Raw genomic sequence first — 23,934 nt, 5'->3', positions numbered from 1 at the left:
GACCATTGCATACCATTAGTGGCATGAACTAAATCTCTCTATCGTATCCTCCCCAAAGCTGGTCATAAGAAAGAGTTCCCAGTAAGCTCACCCAGAGCTAGTCTCACACTCCAGTGAGACTAACATGCTTATTCATTTTAAATTCCTAAATTTTTTATCTCCTGGTTTGGACGATTTTCTCTGGACTCCGAAAGCATCACATCACAGAGTTTTGTTATGATGATTCAGTTATAGAATAGCTTGAGGATGGTCAGATTTCCCCATTACAGAAAAACACAACAGTTAATTGCTGCCAAAAGGGAAAAATTCCTTCTTTCTTCCCTCCTTCTCTGCTCCATATAGTGGAATCAAACCCACCTCACAATAAGCCAGTTCAAGGAGCAAACAGAGCCTTCCCCCAATTTTTCATCAACTAGAAACAATCAGTTGTCCACTGGCTCATTTTTCTGAACAAGCTTGCTAGAAAATCAGACAAGTAGTAGTGCAACGAAAACAGCAGAAACATACAGCTAGGAGGATAAGGTTAAAAAAACCCCATACTTTTCAGCAGATATCATTAGATTGTCATTTCATAGTGCAACTAAGCATTCTTAGAATTACATAGCTTCATCTTCTTGTTAAATAGCTAAAAAAATAAAAGCATCATCATTCTTATTTTAGGATTATTAATGCACAATATAGTCGCACACTGAATTTAAATGAAAATTTAGGGATTTTCTTCCTCCACATACAACTTTTGTGCAAATATGTATGCTTACTATAATTACTTCTGACCAGAAAATTATGTATATTGTTCTAAATACGAATTCACTTACAGTTATATTAAGTTACTACAGCAACAGTTCTGCTTTATTTGGCACAGGTTTGGATACAATCAGCAGTACATTCAGATCCTGATCTTTACTATTTTCTTTAAAAGCAAGTATCTAACATCTGCCCATGCATGATGACAATTTAACTGAGTTTTACTGGCAATTTTTTTAAGAGTCTGAATTTTTTTAGTTGTCTATCCACTGACAAGTTCTATTCCAATACTAAATTTTGATTCTGTTTACCCAGTATCAAAAACCACATCTATGGATGCTTTGGCAACAAATTAGTATTTTAAGAATCTGTTTTTCCAGCTAAAATTCAGAGACAAAGAAGGAAAAAAAAAAAACCCAAAACTGACTCTCATGGAAAAGGAATTTTTTCATATTAAAATTTAAGACAATTTAAGACAGTTTTCCTACAGATTCTTCGAACTGTGATCCTTGGAACCACTAAATGAAACTGGTCGCAGAATGACCAAATCCATTTGATCCACTGTTTCATCAGCCAACTCATACACGAGCCCTCCACTAGCTGAGAAATCAAAAAGTTAGAGGTACTGGCATCAGAACTTTAGGTTATCAGCATCTGGAAGCACCTCTTTATAACTCAGTGTTTCCCATATCCTTGCCCCTTTTAATGCTTTACTGCATCACCACTTTGAGTGCTGTTAAAGTATTCTAGACTCTCAGCACATTTACATTTTGCAGTTGCAAAGATTACTTTGAAAGGGAACAACACAACCTGATAGATCCTTCTGACGAACAAAATCTTTGAAACCCATTCAGGCTGTATGTCAAATATCACATTCCTAGAATAGCACTGTGATCTTTCCTTCCAGATCCTACAGGTTCTATGGCCAGCTGAACCCATATTGTACCGCAAGGTATTTTTACTCTGCTGAACCATCTTCAGATTAATAAAAGAACTGTAGAAAAAGCTTCAGGCATGAGTAAGACAACATTCAAGACATTCATGCTGCAAGAGAATACACACAGAGCAAATCAAACAGGCTAGTTTTTTAGCTCATGTTAACTGGCATAGTAACACAGAACAGGAGTCAAGTTGCAATACACGGGAAGAAGTGAGTGAACCCACACACGAAGATTTTATTCGATGCTAGACCCAAAGCCCAGAGTTTTCTAGTCAGCTTCAGGATTACTAGTCACATTACATTAGCGATAGAGCAGAGCCCAAACATCACTTAAAGGTTACTTATCCAACTGCACTCTTCAATAGGAAGCAATTCTCCACTGTACAACAGAATCAAATTTTTGAACTCTCATGAATGTAACAGCTATCAGTATGTTAGGATTGGTATACCTTTATGTTATTTGCATGTCTACCTTGCATTGAAATAGTAAAACACCTTGCCTGTGATCCTTGAGGATTTTGTACTTCTAACATATATGGTGCCCTAAAAAGGAACACAGTATGATTAGTAGCAACCATTAAAAGTCTGGTCCCTAGAATCTTTAAAAGAAAAGCAATAGCAACATAATTACTTAAGAAAAGGTACCACGTAAATGGACATGAATGATTTTTTTTCTGTTCTTCTTAAAAACTGTACCAAACATGGAACAAACTCTAAAAGTTTACAAATAATGATCACATTGCTTCCTCTCAAATACCACATATTGCACCACAATAATATATACGTCAGCTTTTTTATTATTAAAAGTGCCTATGCTAACACAGCCACATTTTCTGGTATTCTGTATTTTCAAAATCTATTCTTTTCTTCCACGTTAAAGTAAATATGAATCCAGTGCTCTTTTAAAAAAGTAGCTTAATTGCTCAACTCCTACATGCAGCATCTATTGCTCCTCTGGAGATTTTACAAATCTTGAAATATTTTACAAGTCTCAAATATACTACATATTCTAGTCTCAATCCTGTAGTAAAATCCATGAGAAAGGAACACAGGTCTGGTGTTCCAGACATTTACAGCAATTCAGAAGGAGGAAAACAGAGGCAGCAACAAGTCAAAAAAGCCTGAGCACTGTTCCAAAACTCCCCCTTCCTCAGCCACTCATCCTCCCACAACATTCCTACAGAAATTATTATGAAAAACCTTTCAGGATTGCTCACTAAAAATGCTAACAATCTTGAAGATCATCAAATCTATAGCCTTTAATTTGCAATTTAAGAATTACATCTTGGAAGGCAGAAGAATTCACCCCTCCATAAAAGGTACCATATAAAAGACTGAAAATATTTTCAAATATATTGTGAGATTAATTTTTAAATCATTCAGCATTTTCATCATCTTTCTGTTACCTGACATGTTTATCACTCAACTGGCAAAGAAGAAAGTCTACATGGCATATTCTGAAAGATTTAACTAGTACCAGGAAAGGCAGGTTAACATGATACAAGTTCAGGTTTGCTTCCTCTCAAGTATCTGGACTATCTCCCTCCCTCTCTACCGAGAAACTCAGGTAAGGAACTTCCCCCCCCTGCAGCTGATTCCTCACATGCTTATACAGCCTCTTATTTGTGAGTTTAAGAAAAATCCTCTCCCAGGTCTGCTTAATAACAAAATAGAGTAACTACCTCACTTCTTGCAACTGCTTTCCTCCAAGCCACTTGCGTCCATTTTACTCCAAGATTGTAACATAATACTTCAAGTTTTCATGACAATACTCTAATACGATAGTGGTGGAAAAGACTTTAAGTTAGGATCACTAAATAGTATATGATGAAAAACACTACCTCAGCCAACATAGAGCTCAGTGTTGATGCATGGTGGCAATAGCCTGAATGACTGACTGCATGCACTAGAACTCTGTATCAGCTGGTCTAAGATGGTGTTATTTTTCCCCAGACACCTTGCCATTCTTGTATCTTTGTATCACGGTACACAACTGTCAAGGGAATAAAAACAAGACTGAAATGCTCATACACTACTACGCTATCTTTCCTAAAAAGTGAAAATATCCCAGAGCTACCAAAGATTGGACAGCTGCTTTCCAATATCTCCAGTGAAGCTCACACTACCAATGTCTCACAGGTAAAGATGCTCTGCTTAGGGGATGACCCCAGAATTCTAACTGCTCTTACAGAAACACTACATATCAAGTTATCTAGTTGCAAGAGCATTTTTTTCTTTTTCTCCTACTTTATCTCAGCTTCTTTTGATTTATAAGAAAATAACTTTTCCATATTATACTACAGCTCCTGTGATTTTGCCATGACAAGAAAAATTGCTCCTTGCTCTCTCCTTGAAGATTCCTTCACAGTTTGAGAAAGCTGGTGTGTGAGTTTTTGGCACCTCACTAAGGCAGACATTTCTCCAGTTTTTCCACACACCTCTTCTTCTCACAACTGTTCAATGTCTTAAAGAAGGAACAGAAACAGTCTAACCAGGCCCACTCATTCACTAAAAAGAGTGAAAGAAATCAGCACCTCCTCAAGACACACAGCTTCCATGAAAGGAAATGTATTGGGTTTGCATGCCAAGGTTTTGGTAGCAGGGGGGGTTACAGGGTGGCTTCTGTGAGAAGCTGCTGGAAGCTTCTCCCATGTCCGACAGAGCCAATGCCAGCCGGCTCCAGGACGAACCCACTACCGGCCAAGGCCGAGCCCATCAGCAACAGTGGTAGCACCTCTGGGAGAACAGTTTTAAGAAGGGAAAAAAAGTTGCAGTGGGCACAGAAACAGCAGCTGGAGACAGGAGTGAGAACATGTGAGAGAAACAACAATGCAGACACCAAGGTCAGTGAAGAAGGAGGGGGAGGAGGTGTTCTAGACACCAGCGCCAGAGCAGAGATTCCCCTGCAGCCTCTGGGGAAGATCATGGTGAGGCAGGCTGTCCCCCTGAAGCCCAGGGAGGACCATGGTGGAGCAGATATCCACCTGCAGCCCATGGAGGACCCCACACTGGAGTAGATGGGTGCCCAAAGGAGGCTGTGACCCTGTGGGAAGCCCACACTGGAGCAGGCTCCTGGCAGGACCTGTGGACCCGTGGAGAGAGAAGCCCACACTGGAGCAGGTTTTCTGGAAGGACTTGTGACCCCGTGGGGGACCCACGCTGGAGCAGTGTGCTCCTGAAGGACTGCATGCCATGGAAGGGACCCATGCTGGAGCAGTTCGTGAAGAACTGCAGCCCAGCGGAAGGACCCATGTTGGAGAATTTCATGGAGGACTGTCTCCTGTGGGAGGGACCCCATGCTGGAGCAGGGGAAGAGTGTGATGAGTCCTGACCCTGAAGAGGATGAAGCAGCAGAGATGACGTGTGATGAACTGACCCCAACCCCCATTCCCCATCCCCCTGCGCTGCTGGGGGGGGCTCGGTAGAGAATCCGGGGGTGAAGCTGTGCCTGGGAAGAAGGGAGGGGTGGGGGGGAAGGTGTTTTGAGATTTGGTTTTATTTCTCATTACCCTACTCTGATTGATTGGCAATAAATTAAGTTAATTTTCCCCAAGTTGAGTCTGTTTTGCCCATGACAGTAACTGGTGAGTGATCCCTCCCTGTCCTTATCTCAACCCACGAGCCCTTTGTTATATTTTTTCTCCCCTGTCCAGCTGAGGGGGGAGTGATAGAATGACTTTGGTGGGCACCTGGCATCCAGCCAGGGTCAACCCAACACAGGAGGACTGCTTAATATCTCAATTGCAATTCTACCTCACAAATCAGGAAAAACACACATAGTAGGTTAAGCAATCTAATTCTCTTTTATGCCTTTTTTTTCCCCTTTAAAGTAGCTTTTTAAATTATGTCCAACAAAGGCAAATATAGATCTGATGTTTAGATCTGATGCCTTTACAGTAACTTTGCTAATGCCCTTTTTTCTTACTTGCTGAAAAAACCTAGAAATTCTTAGATGTGTATAGTGTAACAAATACACAGATTTATCATTTTAACAAAACATAAAATTAAAAGTAGTACTTTACTTTCAGTGGCAAACTGTATTTATATGTAAATTGGAATTGCATCAAGACACAGACAGCATTTTAAAATAGCTTTATGAAATGAAACTAGATGAGCTGATATCATAAAAAAAGTTTAACAACACGCGCTTTAAAACATAACTTAAAAGGACTCAGTTCGTAAGAGTAAAAGCATTTACAATCACACTGAAGTTTTAAAATTAGCAGATCTGATCCTCACTTATCAGGGAGGGTAGTAATCTTTCCCTGCTTTTCACATCAGCATTTTGAGTACTCATTGCTGAACTACTGGACAAAAATGGCAAGGAAACATTTTTTGAACAAAAATTACTATTACTAAGAGCTGGTCTATCACTTTGCTTCTGAGGAACACTTTTCTTCTACATTTATAAAAACAACAAACATTTGGTATGTTTAATCTTGACACCTCTGTTGGTTGCTAGAACTTAAATTATACTTTAAATTTTAGTATTTATTTTCAAAGTTCTGTAAAAACATTTTACATGTCTTGACTTAATATTCACTTTAAATTTGGGATATTAGCATTAAAATACATTCTTCCAAAATACTTGGGTTCCACTACATGTACTTGAGAGGACACCACTAGGTCTCCAAGCATACAATTTTCAAAACAGGCTTCCTCACAGTTATCCACATTTAGAACTGCATATTTTTGCTCAATCTGCTTTTGAAAATTTTCCAACCACCTATATAGTGCAGAATAATATTTACTTTTTGGGTGACTTGCAAGAAATTTACTATTTTAAATGAGGAAAATTAAGTTTTTTTGTTCCAGTTTTCATTTCCAAGTTCTTTCTCTATATATACAATATATATATATAAAACCTACTCCCAGGGATGGAATCATTCATATCCATCAGCTATGAATCACATGTGCTGCTTTTAATTAATTGAAATATAAACATGCATTTGATGACTGCTTTTGCACATAGACACACAAGACAGTTTACATGCAAGGTAAAAATCTACTTCTGGAAAATAAAGTCTAGGAAAATAAAATACTAGATTTAAATGATAGATTTTTTCAAACCTAAACTGCCTACCTTAGACTACTTATATGCACTTTTATTTGGAAATGTTACTTTATCTGTCCAAATAAAGTAATTCCTTATTTACTCTTTAATACAGCACGGGTAGCTTAGAAATTAAATGTATACACACACAAATCTAGAGAGATAGAACATTAACAGAGGACACATGCTTGAACATACACCTTCCCCACCAAACATCTAAAGTATTCCCCCCATGTATTTTTTTAAATCCATTTGCCCCCCACCCCCAAGATATACATTCCTTCCAAGAGTTCATTGCAATTTATTTCCCCACTTCTTATTCAGCATTCTTTCACCTACACTAGAACAAGTTTTCCTCCCAGCTCAGAATACACAGGGTGAAGATGCATGTGACTAAGCTGCAAGTCTGGCTCAGTTGCAGTCAAAGAGGTAGCCTCAATCTTGTCCCATCACGAAGCCTCTACTTAATACCATCTCCATCACTTCTTTGACCCTGCATTATTCAGCTCTCTAACAAGGAGAAGACTGGACCAGTAAGACGACAACAAAAGTATTTCACTCGATGGTGGTATGGAGGATAGAGGATAAGAGGTAACAACTTTATTTTGGCAAGCAAGCCACAACATCTAACAAATCCCTCTTCAGAACTGTTGTGTCTGACTCGCCAAATTAAGCCACAAACATTTCCCTCTAGTGCTAGAATATTCAGGAAAGTCATCACATCTCTTTGCAACACTGCTTCCTTAAGGACACCTGAATCAGAAATTCAACAAGAGCAAAAGCAAATGCTGCTTCCCTTCAACTGTTGATACACTACCTAGCTCCAAAGCCTACAAAATGCATTATGATTAATAGAAGTAAATAGTAACATATTGGGGCACCAATTTCAGGTCTGACCTCCCTTCCACTGTATAACGGGGGGGGGGGGGGGGGGGGGAAGGCAGCAGGAGGGGAGGGCCCACAGGGCACAACCCCCCCCCAATTCTCTGGCCAACATAACAGCAAAAAAAAAAAAAAAAAAAAAAAAAAAAAAAAAAAAAAAAAAAAAAAAAAAGATAGATGCTTATAAAAAGCAAGAGAGGAGCACTGAAATAACACTTGGCAACAACATAAGACTCCCCCCCTCCCCCTTCTCTCCCCTCTGCAGACACAATATAGCAGAGGAAAGATAAGACAGCAACTAACAGTATATGTAACAACTGTTACATATATGGTAACTGTGTTCTAGGGCTAGCTTCAGCCAGTGACAAAACAGAAGGCCTGATCCAGATAAAGAAATGGAAAGAACAGAGAGCTTATTCTGGGGTTTAACTTGGGTCTAGACAGGCAACTAAACAGGTCTAGAGGATTCAGGGGTAGGAACTTCAACCACCTACCCCTGCTTTTGAAACTAGTAAAGTGGTAATAAACAGTAATAAAAAGAACTAAGAAGAATTATTTATACTTGGTTTACATCTAGGACAGTATGCTTATCTCTTAAAAAGTGAAGATTTGATTAGTATTTGGTCATATAACTAGTCATATTTGCTTAACTGTTTGTACTTCGGGCAGGCAGAATCCTGCCAGCTTATAGAAATAGACTCATGATAGAGCAGTAACATACAACAATTCCTGGGCACCCTGTCATATCCCAACACTCTTCCTCCAAGCACTATACTGGCAGAAGGGAACTTCCGTCTTGCTCCTGCCCAAAAGCCCCTCTCCCAAATCAGAGTAATCATTGGAGCTTAGTATACAGCAATGGTGGGCAGATCCTTGGTGCAGGAGAGACCCAGTTCAGATTTCAAATGCAAAAAACTTACCCATAAAGTTAGAAACCACCTAGTGCAGAATCCATAACAAGTGAATTATGGCATCTCACTGGAAATTATCAAACATTATTCAAAAGAAAGATTTGTTTTAATCCTCTTGAAACAAATTATTAAAAGCCAAGTCAAACTGAAAGCTATTCCTTTACTAGAGTTAAGAGTATTTCTTTTCAAATGAAACTGTAAAAAGAAAGACAAGGTCCCTTTAACAGAAGGATGGGGGGGCTTCATTTGTTGGGGGGGGTTGTTTCATTTTGTTTTGAGTCTCCTGTCTTATCTCCTCTGTTATATATATATATATTCTTTTTGTTTAAAAAAATGACAACATTAAGTTAAAAGTTATTGCTGAGGTAAAGTTTGAAACTGCTGAGAAGTGCTAATAGCTGAATTTAGATTATTTGAAAGGTTGCTATCTTTTCACTTAGCAATATACAGCTACAGTATTTATTCAAACCAAGTATGAAACAGTATAAACCAAATATATACATTATTTCCATCTACTAATAATATGCTGTATTTCCATTCTGCTCCATTCAAGGAGCACACAGATCTGACAGTAAGTTTTTTTTTAAATAAAATATTAAGAAATATTAAGAAAATTTTAAGAATATTAAGAAAATTAACACTCAGCATATATTCACTTTAAGCTTGCATTTCCTAGAACTGAAACCTATCCCTTTCATGAAGGGCAGGAAAATGGAAGTGGTGTTCAAAGTCTTAAATTATTATCAGGAGTCTCAGCTTTCATTTATCAGGCTCATGTAGCTCTTAGGGTCGAGGAGAAAGCCTTGAAAACATTGACAGAAGTAAGTGATGAAGTATTGCTTGTTTGAAACACTCTTCCATAGCTTTGTAGGCATTACCATTGTATCAGAATAAACACACTTCGGTGTTACTTGCAATGACTTCACTTTCACTATAAAAGGCATATTTATAAAAAAAAAAGTACTATTACTGTACTATTATGACAGTTCATTTTCTGTAGTCCCTAACCACACAGAAAGGCTGAAGATAAGAATTACTTCCTTTGTTCAAAGTTTTTCTAGCATTAGAAAATGCCTTTATGTTTCACCAGTGAAAACCCCTCTAGTTACAAATCCATGCTTTTGTAACTAACTCTTAATAAAATTTAACACTTTTATAGGTGACCCCTGGAAATCATCCACCAAAAGTAATTAATATCATTCTGTTGGTCACAACTCCACCTTCTACCAACTATTAGAGTGGGGAGCTGCAAGTCAATTCAAAAGCAATCAGCAACCAGACAAAAAAATAAAGAGGTTCTCAAAAAATAACTAGTACATTTGATAAATCGGAGGTTTTCTTGGTTTATTTTCAGTTATATAATGAAAATATTTATTGGGAAAATCATTTAGCAACTGATACACTCTCATGTGTCCCCATCACTGGTAATTTTGCCTACTTAACAGCTAACCATTGCTAGTTACATTTCTTAATGTTCTGTAGCTGAAAACACAGATGACTTGTTGTTTGTTTCCATTAACATTTAGTTCATCTTGCTTTTAAAAAAGTAAAAGTAGGTATCACCTGATGCTCGTATGTTGTTCTCATTATGAAACTCACTCTAAGGTAAATTCTCTACCACATGAAGTACCCTTCCTTTTTCATAACTGCATGTAATTCTTTCCTAGTTAGTTGAAACGACGAACAAGTATGCTGTTGAAATCACAACCAAAGCTAAAGTTACACATACAATTCTACTAAAATGTAAGCACCATGTTATGTATATAGGATTTGCTGGTTTGAAACATAAATTAACATTCCACCGAGTTTTAAATATTTCCTCATCTTTGGAACTAGATTTCTGTTACCCTTCAATTGTTTAACTCATGGTCTTATTAAGAAACCACTAACAATACAAAATACATTACTCAGAAAGTGAGCATCCTAGTGGTTTCAACACACTAGTAGAAAGCCTAAAAAAAAAAATCAAGGTAGTTTCAAAAGAACTTACAACCAAATAGCAAGTAGTCGCATATCCAGCAGATATATGGCAAGCAGATTAAAATCAGATGGTTGAAACTATTACTGTCCCTAGCTCTGTACCTCTCATCCTCAAGGCCAGCATATGGTATTTACTCATGAACCATAGCCAGAATCAACATTTTTTTCAGCCTGGCACACTAAACCAATCGCTAGCCACTGCCCCATCCATTTCAGTGCCACAACAATACTGCTTTTTTGTATGCCAGTGTTCTACAACCGACATTGAACAGGTTTGGCTTTAGGAACTGGCTCAGAAGTCCGATCTTCAGCATTTAAAATGCAAGTGAGAGAAAGAGACAACGTCCTACTGTTTTCCGGAAAAAAAGTGAACACAGTTTTAACTAAAATCTAATTATTTTCCTACAACTATTCTGAGTTAACAAAAACACTTTAATTTTTACTGCTTTTAGAGAAGGAAAAGTTTGATTACTTCCAGTTGTAGGAAACTGTTGACTCACCATAATTTCATCCCCATTACATTTAAGAACATGTTTCATTAAAAATGCCTACGCGGTGATTTTCACACTTCATTCTGCAGTTTTCTATATGAGCTGTAAAACTTTCAATTACTTGGTCCAACCTACCCGGTAAAAATCTTAATTCTGAAGAGCTATCCAACGACCACAGTTGATCAAGATCACATAGTATTGCAGGAAGGAAAGGAGAATAATATTAGTTTCCCTACTTAGGCTGTTCCCATACCTAAACTGTCTAATTTCAAATGGCACACCCAGAAACTTGCTCATTTTTTTATACCTTTCCATGCTGTCAGCTTCTTAAAATGAAAAAGAGAATTACCATCATCAAATGCAGTAATTAGAGCCACAGAAATACTCCACCATCAGAATACACAGAATTTGTTCACCCCAATAGTACTATTCACATTCTTTTCCAACAGCTCAAAGATGCAGAAAGACACAACAGAAGAACAAGTTTGATATTATTCTCTTCAACAAGACTTCTTAAAAGTTCCTAACTCTGTAAAGCATATGCATCTGATTAAAGATGCAGCCACCTCACCACCTATCCATCAAGATATACTGTCTTCTGCTTAAACATTAAAGAAGCTACCCTCTTTTCAACCCTACACTGAGCAAGAGAACGGCAGAGAAGTTATTGATTGGCTGAACCAGACCCCTTCAGGTCATCTTTGCTCCTCCTTCCTCAGGTCTTACCAAAACCAGAGAGCATCCCCTCTTACTACAGACGAGGAGAGCATCCCTCTGCACTGTGAGTCAAGGCCAATACTCTCAAAAGATTTTAAAACGGCTCAAAACGATTCACCAGTTCTAGAGTCAGTTGTCACCTGCACCCTCTCAAATCTTATTACTTCTGACCAATCCATGAAAAGCAATAAAAAAAAAAACCAAAACCCAAACTTATTGGCCCTGTTAGAGTTACAACTTTTGGAAGATAATGAAGTTCAATTCCAAGACACAATAGCAAGCACAAAGCTCCAGCCCCCCCTGAATGTCTCTGAAAGCCTCCTCTTTAGCCATCTCTGACACTTAAGAACTTCAGGTATTGTCTTTTCAGACAGCTGGGAAAGAAGCTGGGATGAACACGTAGTCCCTTCGGTAGCCCGCAAAGACTTTGCTCTAGCATCAAGAGGCTGTAACTGCGACTTCTACGGGACGACAGCCAGCCCACATCTCACTTTGGAGATCGGTAACTTCAAAACAGCCCTAGTGAACCACCCACTCCCCCCAAGGCAGGAGGCTCCTTCCTACCTGCTTGCTCACAGACTAACCTTTTCCCTACAGTCCCGAGCACCCCGACGAGCCCCCCACGGCTGCAGGCTCCCCTCCTGTAACGCCCACCCCAGTCGCAAGCCCGGGCTGTCTTCTCCCTCTACCTCCACTCCCTGCGCCCCGGACCCCTCCACCGAGCGGCTCTACAGCGCTTCCCCTTTCACGCCAGCCGTCAGTTTCTTCCTCCTTTAAAAGCCGAGCCGCGCTCTTTCCACACACACCAGGGACGCAGAAAGAAATAACAGCAAATAATAATTAAAAAAAAAAAGCAAGCCCCACAAACAACAAAACACAGCCCCACAACTTACCACCCAAGTCAGTCCCCCGCTGCCGCCACCACCGCCGCCGCCGCCGCCTCCGGATTTTGCCATTTTCTGCCCGTTTCTCCTCAGCCGAAGTGAGGGCGCAAGGAGGCAACCGAGAGGGCCGGCACCGACACCGAGCCTCGCAGCACGGCGCGGCGCGGCGCGCCCGCCCTTCGCGCTTCGCCCCGGCCCCTCAGGCGCCGCGCGGGCCCGGGAGCCCCCACAGCCCTTCGCCCGCCCTCACACACACACAGGCACCCCGACGCCGAGAGCTCCCCACCCGCTTCGGCCCGGCTTCTAGTTCATGCTGGGGAGCGCAGCTGAGGCGAAGGAAAATAATCCGCCGGGGTGGGCGAGGGCTCCCGTGGCCGCCCGCAGCCCCGCGACGGAAGGAAAGCGCCCGGCGGAGAAGGGCCGAGGAAGGAGGGAGGAAGGAAGGGCAGCCAAGGGGCCGCGCCGCCCGCACAAAAGCGCCTTTCCGCCGCCCGCGCTCAAACTCGAGGCCGGGAGGCAGCGAGCGAGCGGGCGGGCCCAGCCGGGCCTGCGGCTCTCGCTAGTTTAAAGGGACTGCCGGTCCCTTCACCTCACGACGGCGGCGGCGGCGGCAACAACAGCCGCCGCTACCACCGCCGCCGTAGCGCTGCCTGCCTCCCTCCCCTCCTTCTCCGCCTCACCCCCAGGCCCTCCCCCCCCGCAGCCACAAAGGCCCGGAAAACAGATTAATAATAAAATCTCCCCCTCGTCCCCTCCCCCGCCCGCGCCTGCCTTCCCTCCCCGCGCGCGCGCGCGCACCCGCACGCCAGTGCCCGCGCAGCCCCCGCCCCCCCTCACACGCAGGCACGCACGCACGCACACACCGCCCGCCGACACCCGCAGCTGGCCCAGCCCTCCTTCCCCTCCTCTTTCCGCCCCGTCCCGGTGCCCGGTGCCGCTCCCCCGCCTCCTCCCCACCCCCTGGACGGCTACCGCCGGGGCCCCGCGCTCAGACAATAAGCGCGCTGGCCCCGTCCGGCATCCGCGTCGCGGCCGCCTCCGAACGCGGCCGGCCCGGGCTGGGCTGCCCTCTCCTCCTCCCCCCCGCCCCGCTCCCTGTCCCCGAGCCGACCCGCCAATCACGCGCCGGAGGCGGGCAGGCTGCGAGGGGCGCCGGCCAATCGGAGAAGCGGAGGGAGCGGCGGCGGCCGCGTGAGACGTCACTGCGGGTGGCAACAGGGAGGGAGCGCTGCCGCCGCGCGGGGGCGCTGCCGCGCGCCGCGGGGGAGGGGCGGCGCGAGGTGGGGCGTAACGGTCGGCGCGAGGAAGGGACGGGGAGGAATAACCGACCTACCGGGTCAGCGGCCCTCCCCGGGCTGACCTTCCCGCCCTGCGTCCGCGGGCGAAGGAGGGGAGGCTTCGCTCTGCCCGCGAGGAACGTGCCCCCACAGGGGAGCGTTCTGTGAGGGGAGCGCTCGGGGGTTGGCGGGGCACGGCTGTCCCTTGCGCCTGGTCTGCGAGGTGGATGCGGCGATACGCGGGCGGAGAAGTGGCGGTGCAGCAGGTGGGACAGGCGCTTGGGGGTACGGTGGTCAGCTGTCCCCCCCCCCCCCCCCCCCTTTCCAGCAGCTCCGTGACTGATTCCTGCCGCCGCCACTGCTACCGCTGCGCCCTGCGGCTGTTGGAACTGGACTAAAGTCCTGCTGCTCCAGGCAGGAGAGCGTTTATAAACCACTGCCCTCTTCTGGACCGTGGCAATCAGCCTGAGGAGCTCTTTATCTCGGAGATCTCGCAGAACTGTGCTCTGCTGCTATTATGAGTGCTTTTGAGCATCACCGTGCTAAGCCTTCTTCCAGTCAGTGACACGTTGCCTTGTTATAGGGTCAGATAATAAAGCACCCCGTTCTGTACACCGTACACAACCCTGTTCTAAAATGTTTGCCGTTTTGAAAAAAACATGCTGTGGTGTAACTTGGCAGCTACTTCCTAAGCCTAAATGGTATGTGTATGAAGCCTAACATTCAAGTTATTTTAGGTATGAGCATGAAAAATACTTACAGTTTAAGGTATTTCCCACCAAAAGTAAATATAACCATAAATATTATGGTCATAGATTTTTGACAAGCTTAAAAAAAAAATGTTTCACGACATGCAGCTTCTCAATTAGTAATTTTCATTTTGCCATGTGAAATGCAAAAGCCCTGCCTAGTCCAGCCTGTTCCACTCCTTGAATTATTCCCAATGTAAAGTCATAAAAGGAGGGATTAGTAGGAGCACTGCATCCGAGTCAGTAGACAAATTGGTAGCTGATGAGAATAATTTCAACTGAATAGTAATAATTTAAAGGTTTTTCCTTTTGCAAAATGCTTTTCCTAAGAAGTAAGGAGATTGGAAATGGAGCAGCTGCCTTTGAGGAGTCAGTTGTAATGTTCAATTATGCCTCAAGGGAAGGATCAGAAGAATTTCTAGTAAATATTGCTTATTTAGCATAATTTTACTCTGCCAGTTTCTAAGGAACCTATTAAACTAATATCTAAGCGCTGCACAGGGATTACAGAAAATAATGGCATCTGCCTAGAAGGGACAGTAAGTTATCCATTCCAGCCCAGTTTTATTGCAGCCGCATGGACCTCTGAGCTATAGGCTGTGTTTCGTTCTACTTTGGGCAAGATAAGAGTGTTTCTTGCAGAACAAGAATAAGGTAACACTTGCAGGGCTCTGCCTAGTGCTTCAGAGTTTTGGGCTTGCTGATTAGTACAGGTTTTTTTCTCCAACTCTACAATTTGTAAGTAGGACCTGTTAAAATGAAACACGTATAGCGAACCAGGACTGCTGCAACGAATATTGGGAGGACCAGAGACAACAGCATGAGTGTATCTGCTCAAAGCTTTTTGCACTGGTAGAGAACCATTAATGTGTACCGCAGAAATAGAACAAGTCACAAACATTAGTGTACTACGTTCTCATTAGCTCTAGCTGTTTAGTAAATAGGCTGTTCTTAGTGTGGGAAGTGTGCCTTTTGCAATCATTTATCCTGAGCCAAGTAGTAGATAGTGATCTAGCTTGAAGACAGCCAATTCTGTATACATTAGAGAAATTCAGAGGGAGTTTCTTTCTTCTTGGCAGATGCTGGTCTTTGAATGTGCACGGTCAGACACGTTCAGTCTATGTGTCATACTGCAGTAAATATAGGAGGAAAGCCTGACGCTCCTCCCAGCATTTTCTTTAGTCTTCTTTGAAACTACCTTGTCCATGTTGCTTTTCATTTAATTCTCATCACATACTACGCTACCTGCGCAGCATGTTACTGGCTTATTGTTTATATTGGTTTCATCCTTAATACTTATCTGTGTATGTTGAGTGGTTGCATTCCTAGCCATGTAGGATTGTGTGACAAAGTTCTTATGCAACTACAAACAGCTGCCTCCATGGAGTTCGGAGGTGAAGAAGTGAAACTAGACTGCTCATCACATTTCAAGTGATCCCTGCTAAAACAAACATAGAATTAGGTTTAAGCATGAATCGAATTTAAGCACTGTAACATTTTGATAGGAATGGGATTTCTCTGCTGGATGCCCCAATCATGCACTACCAGTTTATGTCAAATACTTTACACTTATTGTGTGACATTTTAAATTAATAATCCCCTTGAGATAATATACACAAAATTCCTATTTCAGTTCATTGGAAACTTACTTGTTCTCATAGTTGGAGACCATAATATAAATAGAAGTACCCTAAAGATTTTCAAAACATTTGTCTACTTAATCCAGTTTCACTAGTGTTTTTAGTAAGCAAAATATTTACTGTAACATTACTTTGTGTTTAATTATTTTAGCAGTAGGACAGCTGTATGTATGATCTTTAAATATTCCTATACTTAATAGGTACAAACTTCCCATCTACTCTAAGTTATTTGCTGCTTCTATTCCAGTTTACTTGCTGTTTAATAAAACTTTTTCTTTCTCTGTGGCTTTTCTGGAATAAGACTTAAAAGGGCATAAAACTTGCCTATTTGTGAAACTATGTGCATTTATCTACCCTGAGAACACACTCAGGTACAACCAGTTACCTAAATGAGCGATCACAGCTCTCAGTTTTCTGCAAAATACACAGGAAAAAGAGTAATTTGCAATTTTGATCTAAAATATTAATGAAACTAAGTTGATACCCATTATACTATACATTCCACATTGTATATAGTTGTGAAAAGGTATAAACAAACTTTGCATATTTTAATATCAAATATTTACATTTGCAAAATGGTAATTGCCATATTCTACTGCATTTTAAAACTTCATCATAATTCATTAACATAATTGTGAAATAACTGATCAAATTATTGAGTAGGATTGTGGTAGTACAATATGACAGTTATAAACATACTTGTATTGCCTTGATTGTGAACGAATTTCAGGCCATGGTTCCAAGGCATTTAAGAAAAGTATACACACTACTGGATCACCTAATGGTATAAGTTTAGTCAGGTCATGCACGTTTACACAACTTTATTTCAAACAACTTTGCTGAACTAGCAAGAGCACACGCTAGTGGTTTTCTGTGGGGATACACACTGTGAACGCACTGCCTGACGCGCTCATCTGAACTGTGCCTAGGACTTACCCACCTGCCTGATGTATCCTTGGCATGTTTTGTCAGTAGCTGTTCCTGGGGTCAGACTGTTCCACAACCAGTCTCTTGAAAAACACCAGGTCATTTCCCTCTTAATCCTGAACAACGTGCCGCTTTGTGACAGTTTGGCATAGGGTTTGGACTGGTTAAACCCTGTTTACCCTCCAATTACTCCCCCATAACTAACCATTAATTGCTGTGCCATTGCCGAGGTGTGGAGAACTTCCCAGCGGTGCAGGCTGTGAGCGCTGCTGACGGGGTGTTGCTGGGGAAGAGGTCCAGCAGAAGCCCCAGGGTGAGCTGTGGGGACCCCAGGGGCCCGTGCCTGGACTGCCCACTGCATGGCTGGGGCCGCTGTACTGACCCACCTGACTTTCTTCTGGACTGCACCATCTCCCCCACTGCAGGAGAGGCAGGTTGTGTTACAGACCGTCACACTGACTCGCTTTGCCTCTCTCCTGGACTGCACTGTCTCTTCCGTGGAACAGGGAAGTCATGTCACTTGTTAACATTAAATATTTATCTGTGACTAGAAGTGCTTTAGTATCCAAGTCCATCTAGTCTCCTCACTGTCAATTCAGTCTTAAACTGTGACACACTTTCACTGAGCAGCATAAATAAAGTTGTTGCTAAGGCAGGGGCTGGTCATAGAAGTGAAATACATTTGTATTGAAATTCCTTGTCTAGGAGAAATCTTCCTTGTGTAGTGACCACATACAGCAAGAGAAGGTGCATGTAGAGATGAAGCAGAGGAGGTTGAGCTGGCCCTGCTGGGAGGAATTCTCAGTAAGAATAAAATGAACATCCATGCTATTAACATCCTTTTTTTTTTTAAAGAGTTGGTGGCAGTGGGAAGAGCTGCAAATGCTCAGGGGCAAAGACAACGGAAACAAACGTAGAACAGAGAAGGCAGTGTTTTTGGAGATCTGTGCTGAACTTACCACGGCATAGAAATGGCCATCAGCAGAGTTCTACAGAGCTGAGAGGCAGATTGCTGCAATCGTTTTGAAGCCGGGTATCACCAACTGCATTATAGCATCGTTAACTAGTGTGGAGAATGCAAATAGCCAGCAAGGTTTTGGACATGACATGCCGTTCAGCAAGTGCCTACCTCCCTTGAGCTCAGGGTGATGAACACAGCAAAGCATACTAGGCTTTCCTCACTGGGGTAGCTTTTCTGTGTGTTAACCACATATCCCCTTTCTTCCTGTCACTCTATGTCAGCTCCTCTGAAAAGGAGTTCTCTCTTTCCACAGGGGAATATCTTTTTGGCTAAGACATGTAGTTTTGTTCCTAGCAGTTCACCCAAGACTCTTTGGGCAAGAAAACATGAATGGTGATTGATTTTTAGCCAGCAAGACTATTCTTGCTCATTGAAGGTCCACGTTACCAGTGTATTTGTCTAGCCTTCCAGACAGAAATCCATGATGGATCCAGAGTGAGTATCAAGGCTGCTTCCTTATAGCAGAAAGTCATGTCTACTCATTCCTGGGATGACAGGAAGGTGAAGGAGTTGTTACTATACAAGGCATGTGTGGACACATTGAATCTGTGGGGAAAAGTGATGACTGATGTAGCCAACAGAGAAGCCCACTATTCTGGGAAATGTTTAAAGAGATGGTACCTTGCTCTCTTGAGCTAAAATTCAATCACCTCTGATACATTATCTCTGTTTTGATATATGATTAGTAATTACTGGGGGGAAATAGAAAGGGCAAGCTTTCCTGGATAGCTTCATTTTACCACCAGTTTTGACTGGAATCGATGATGACTAGGTGAGGATGTGCATTTGCATTTCCTTTCTCAAAATTGAGTTGTGTGATTCTTGTGGTAATCCAAGAAGAGGAAAGTCTCAGGGAAGACCCGAGAGAGGCAGATGGTACAGCCTCCAGTTAGAGCCACTGAGGTAGAGCATGTCATTAACATGTGGCCAGTGCACCCACATAGCTTATGCTGAGGTCCAAGGGAAAAAGAGAAGGAGGCCACAAGTTTTGGAATTTTTGGATAACTGAAGATCTGAGGCAAAGATCAACAAAAAGAGTTGAGCGAACGTCCTGTGAACATCCAACTGGAAGAGGGCTGAAAGAGGCACATGTGAGGACATCAACGAACAATACATCTGAGCACTGAAAGTGGGGAAGACAAAAAGAAGTAACTACCAAAAAGAAAAGTCTGGGCTAACTATGAAGGGTCCAGTCAGACACAGATGAGCAGAACCACAGACAGTTTGAAGTCACCTGTCTAACAAATTAATGAACGACCCCTCTGAGCAAATCAGTACAGGCAGCTTGAGTTTATACCGAATCAGTGGTTTCAATCACTAGACCATGATGGTTTTGATGGGGTACTAGATGCCCTAAAACTTGAATTATTGTTCTATAGCCCACAGCACAGGAAATGTGCTTACTGTGTGCTTCTGACAATTACAAAGCAGTTTAAAAGGGAAGTTTATATAATAATATTGTATTTGTGAATATTCTTTTCTAGCTGACTTAGGTTGTTTATCTTTCCAGTAACCTGTTTACTAAAAATTCCACTTGCTCAAATGCATTGTTTCAGGTTACCTATGTCAGCAGACAATTCTTAGGCTTCTGAGGATAAATTTTTCAGAAGTCTTTGAGAAAGTAATTACAAAAATCAGATGAATACTTGAACAATAAAAAAAAAAAAAAAAGACTTGTGCCTCTGAACAGGTAAATGTACACAATACTCAGCCACCTATTTAGTCTTAAACATAAGCATTATCTGAACTTACAACTCCCTAACAATTACTTGTTTCAGATCAGCTATAGAACAATTTCTCAGGTGGCCTAATTTGTAACAGAGCTCAGCAGCAGCAGTTCCTATTTATTTCAATAGGAGTTGTATAATTCAACAGCTTGGAAGATTAGACAAGCAGTGTTTAAAAATGGTCACTGCTAGCTGCTTCATGCACTTTTCTATTTTCATTAGATATTAATATTAAGCAAAGAAGATCAGAAATGCATTAAAAATCTTTTGTTATCCCTTTAGATCCGTTAGCATATTGGTATTTCTGGGTCTTGAATGTTTCTCTCCAAGATATCACGCAGCTGTCCTCTGTTGTTTGTTTCAATAGTGGTGTTTCTGCTTAGCATTTTATTCTTGCTGTATTTACTAGGAGCAAGGTAAATAAAGTACCAAATGCAACAAATTAAATATGTTTTTATGTTTAGGTGATGGTGTCCTGTTCTATTTTTACCCAACTAACAATGCTTATCTTCTCTTTCCACTACCTATTTATATTGCTCCCATTTACCTGTGTAGATTCTTCATGCTCCTTAGTGCCCTCCTGTTTTTCTTAAAGAAAAGTAAGAACACATTACCTCAATCTTTAGTTGAAGTAAGAACATCCAGATCAGTGGTTCTTGTATGCATCTTGCTCACTACGAGGTAGCCACCATTGGTAGAGGTAGCAGAAGTTGCAGTAGCGACAGCTTTCAGTATTGGCCAGGACAATGTGTTTGACTACTCAGGAATTATTTAGGCAGCGCTTTGCTATGGCACACATGTATTAGAATTTGGAATCTCAGTCTAGGTCACCTTCAGTCCAGCATGGCTTCCAAGAGCATCTCTCCTTTTCTGAGCACTTCAGAAACCTGAATCCTGATCACAGCATTTCTTTCTTAGATTTAGTATTCCTGGCTGTTGCCTGTAAGAAAAGAAAACAATCTTTTTAATTACTTTTAATATATGTGCTTTAATACTTAGTGAATTCATTTTAATGTACCAGAAGAAAGTTTTTCATCTACATGGTGTGTTGAAAGTAACTTGGCTTGATATACGTATACCTGTGGGTTTTTTTAACCTAAAGAATACAGAAGCAGTAGTCCTTATTATTTTATACATTTGTTTTTGAAAACTACTGTGAATTTAACTTTAGTATAGTAAAGAAAACTGTTCTTAGTTGATGCAGTTCTTTTAGAATATTCCTGCATTTCTTGCAAACTATGAAGCAAAGAATCTTAAAAAATGATACTGAGTTTTACCTTACTGACAGACCCAAGTATGAAAAAAGCCAGCATATCTATTTTTGCAACAAATCCATTAACTGTTATGCAATAATCATCCCCCACATTCTTTTAAAACTAACTCTGCAAAGAACAACTTAGTGATACACAGTGTTCCTATATAACAGCTAGAGAGAATACATTTTCTGGTACTGTGTCTCATAGTAAGCTCATGCCAAAGTTGTTACTATTCTGCGATAGAATTGTTGTAATAACAACTCACCTTCTTTTTTAGTTAGTCAGTTTTTACTGAGCTTTTTTTATTCCACATATGCTCTTCTGCTGGAAGCTTTTATACCAGAAAGCCTTTGAAGAGTGGGAGTTGCTCTTTAAATTTATCTGGAAGTAGTGTGGTTTCTTTTACCTTGGCTGTTACTGCTGCTCATATTCTTTTATTTCCAGGTAGTAAGTGCAATGAATTTGTCAGGTTTCCATGAAAAGGCAATACACATTATCCAGAAACTTGCAACATAGTATCAGTTTCTGTCCCATTCAAAATTTTCCTCCTTCTGTCTCTTCAAAAGTTAGAAAATGCAATTTATGTATCAATATATTTTCTAGTATTTTTTGAAACTTTATTTGACCTAAGTATCAGAATCCCATTTACCTTGTAACAAGTTCTAAAGTTAGTTCTTTACCCAAAGACAGGTTCTTGTGTGTTCTCTTACCTTTTGAGACATATTGGACACTCTACTGAAACATGACATTTTTCTGCTGAGTTCATTTCTCTCACGACTCACGACAGGAAAGCACTGAAGCTCCTTTTTTACTTTACATCTTAGCCTTAGTTTATTGAAAAGGCACCCATTAGTTCCAAAGGCATGCATTTGATTTCCTCAGGTTTGGTAATCTGTTTTTTTTTTCAGATGCTCATTATTTTCTAGCATTTCTCTCAAAATATTCTGGACTCAGTTCTCTGGGACATGACCAATGATGACGAAAGAGTACACTAGCATAAAGACTGAAAACACAAAGAAATTACTTGAAGACACAGAATAGTTGAAGTTTAAGAGATCAATTACATATGTATTGCTCTTTGTGACATTTAATTCTCAAAATAAAATGTAAAGTTTTCCTCAGCTTTCTAATCAGAACATCCACTCTCCCAAATAATGAAAGCTACTAATTTTGAGTTGCTGTGCAGAACTGAAGAGCACTCAGAGCAAACAATCCTTTCTTTTCTGATAGTTTTTGTTAAAGTACAGCAAAGCAGAAACCATGCCACCTCTCAGGTTACCATAAAGACAGGGCACGGTTACAGGCTATATAGGCAGGCACATTAACCAACCCATGGGAATGCAGCACAAGCTACAGCAATCAAACATAACCCAAGGCACTTTCTCCAGCTTTAAGTTGCTTCACCAAACCAGCATGACTGCTTTTAGCCATAAAGCCAAACAGCTCCATAGTGTGGCACAGCATGCAGCAGTGCTCCCAAGCTGCTGCCCAGTACAACAGACGTGCTCCCACGGAGCGCACACACAGAACGTGGCACTCCCATGCCTCCCTCCAGCTTCCTTTTAATGTTTAGATCATCCTCCCTGCTAATTTACGATCAGTTATCAAGTACTGCATTTCATGAGCAGAATGAGGATTGCAGTGCCTGTCATCCCACCCTTGATCTATGCTACTCTCATGCTCTTCATGATGGGATATCCCATGATCCCTAAGGTTGGCGCTCCCTTCAGGGTTGTTAACTACGCCAGGGACACGGCTTGCTTAGCAGGTTCTGTAAGAAAGTAGCATGAAGATGCAAATACTAATAGGTGAAACTACTTTTTAAATTCCCTCTAAATGAATTAGCATGTTAATGGGTCGGATGTTGTGCTTTGCATTTTTACTCCTACAGGTCTTTGCAGATTTTAAAAAGCAATAGTTAATCCTTCAAAAAGGCATGAAATAAAAATATTAATTCAGTATTTTTTGGGTCATCCTCTGGAGTGAAATTGAAAGTTTAACAGCATTCATATCCTTACAACAGATATCTGTAGCATAGCATGCAAACTTAATGTGTAATCCTTCATTCAGTTCTTCGATTTTCCAGTGCAATTTCTCCAGTTATTCTTCTGTAATGTTTCTACAAGGCATGAGGAACAATTTTACCAAGAAGTAAAATCTGCTGATTTAATTTGGTCAGGAGCATCATTGCCCTTTTGAACTACATGCATAAACATACAAAACCATTAGGTTCTAATGCTGGTCTGGATGTCCTTCCCTTAGAACGACTGCTGCTTCACCCTCCCCTGCTTTGTGGGCCCCTCACACCACGTCCCTCACCTCTCATGCTCCTGGAGGACAGCGAGTCTCAAGAAGATGTGAGGGAAGGCCTACGTTACCAGGCCTGCAGCGGGCTGCTGTTGATGGCCAGTAGACCTGCTGGGAACATGAATGATGCTGGGAACATAGGAGAGTACCAGTGAGGGATGATTACTGAGGGACACGATACTGGAATGATACGGGCTGAGGATTCAGTTGTCCTGTGAATGAAATAGACCATGGGTGTGAGGGCGGGACAAACAAAAAGCAGGTAGGAACTAAAATGGTACAAGGAGGTGAACAAAATCTCCCAACAATGAAGGCTGTGGCAGATTCAGAGGACCACATTCAAGGAACTCACTCAGCAGAGGCTGTGCTACTGTCATCCTCACAGCTTGCTTTCTCCCACTGCCCACCAGGGCAGAAGGAATAGCAGC

The 23,934-nt window shown here is 41.7% G+C and overlaps 1 protein-coding gene across 2 annotated transcripts in view; it reads right to left on the bottom strand.

Moving 5' to 3' along the window:
- The window catches only part of TOP2B (DNA topoisomerase II beta), a 70,095-nt gene extending 56,782 nt beyond the window's left edge, over positions 1–13,313 (bottom strand). For both annotated transcript variants that reach the window (XM_030007658.2, XM_030007659.2), the window contains exon 1: positions 12,612–13,313. In XM_030007658.2, the coding sequence (XP_029863518.1) occupies positions 12,612–12,674 (63 nt within the window). In that variant the 5' untranslated portion in view covers positions 12,675–13,313. The remainder of the gene's footprint in view (positions 1–12,611) is intronic.
- Positions 13,314–23,934: the final 10,621 nt, after the last annotated feature.

The sequence above is a fragment of the Aquila chrysaetos genome, chromosome 3, assembly GCF_900496995.4.
Source record: "Aquila chrysaetos chrysaetos chromosome 3, bAquChr1.4, whole genome shotgun sequence".
Taxonomy (NCBI): Eukaryota; Metazoa; Chordata; class Aves; order Accipitriformes; family Accipitridae; genus Aquila; species Aquila chrysaetos.
This window is presented reverse-complemented; position numbering and strand designations above follow the sequence as displayed.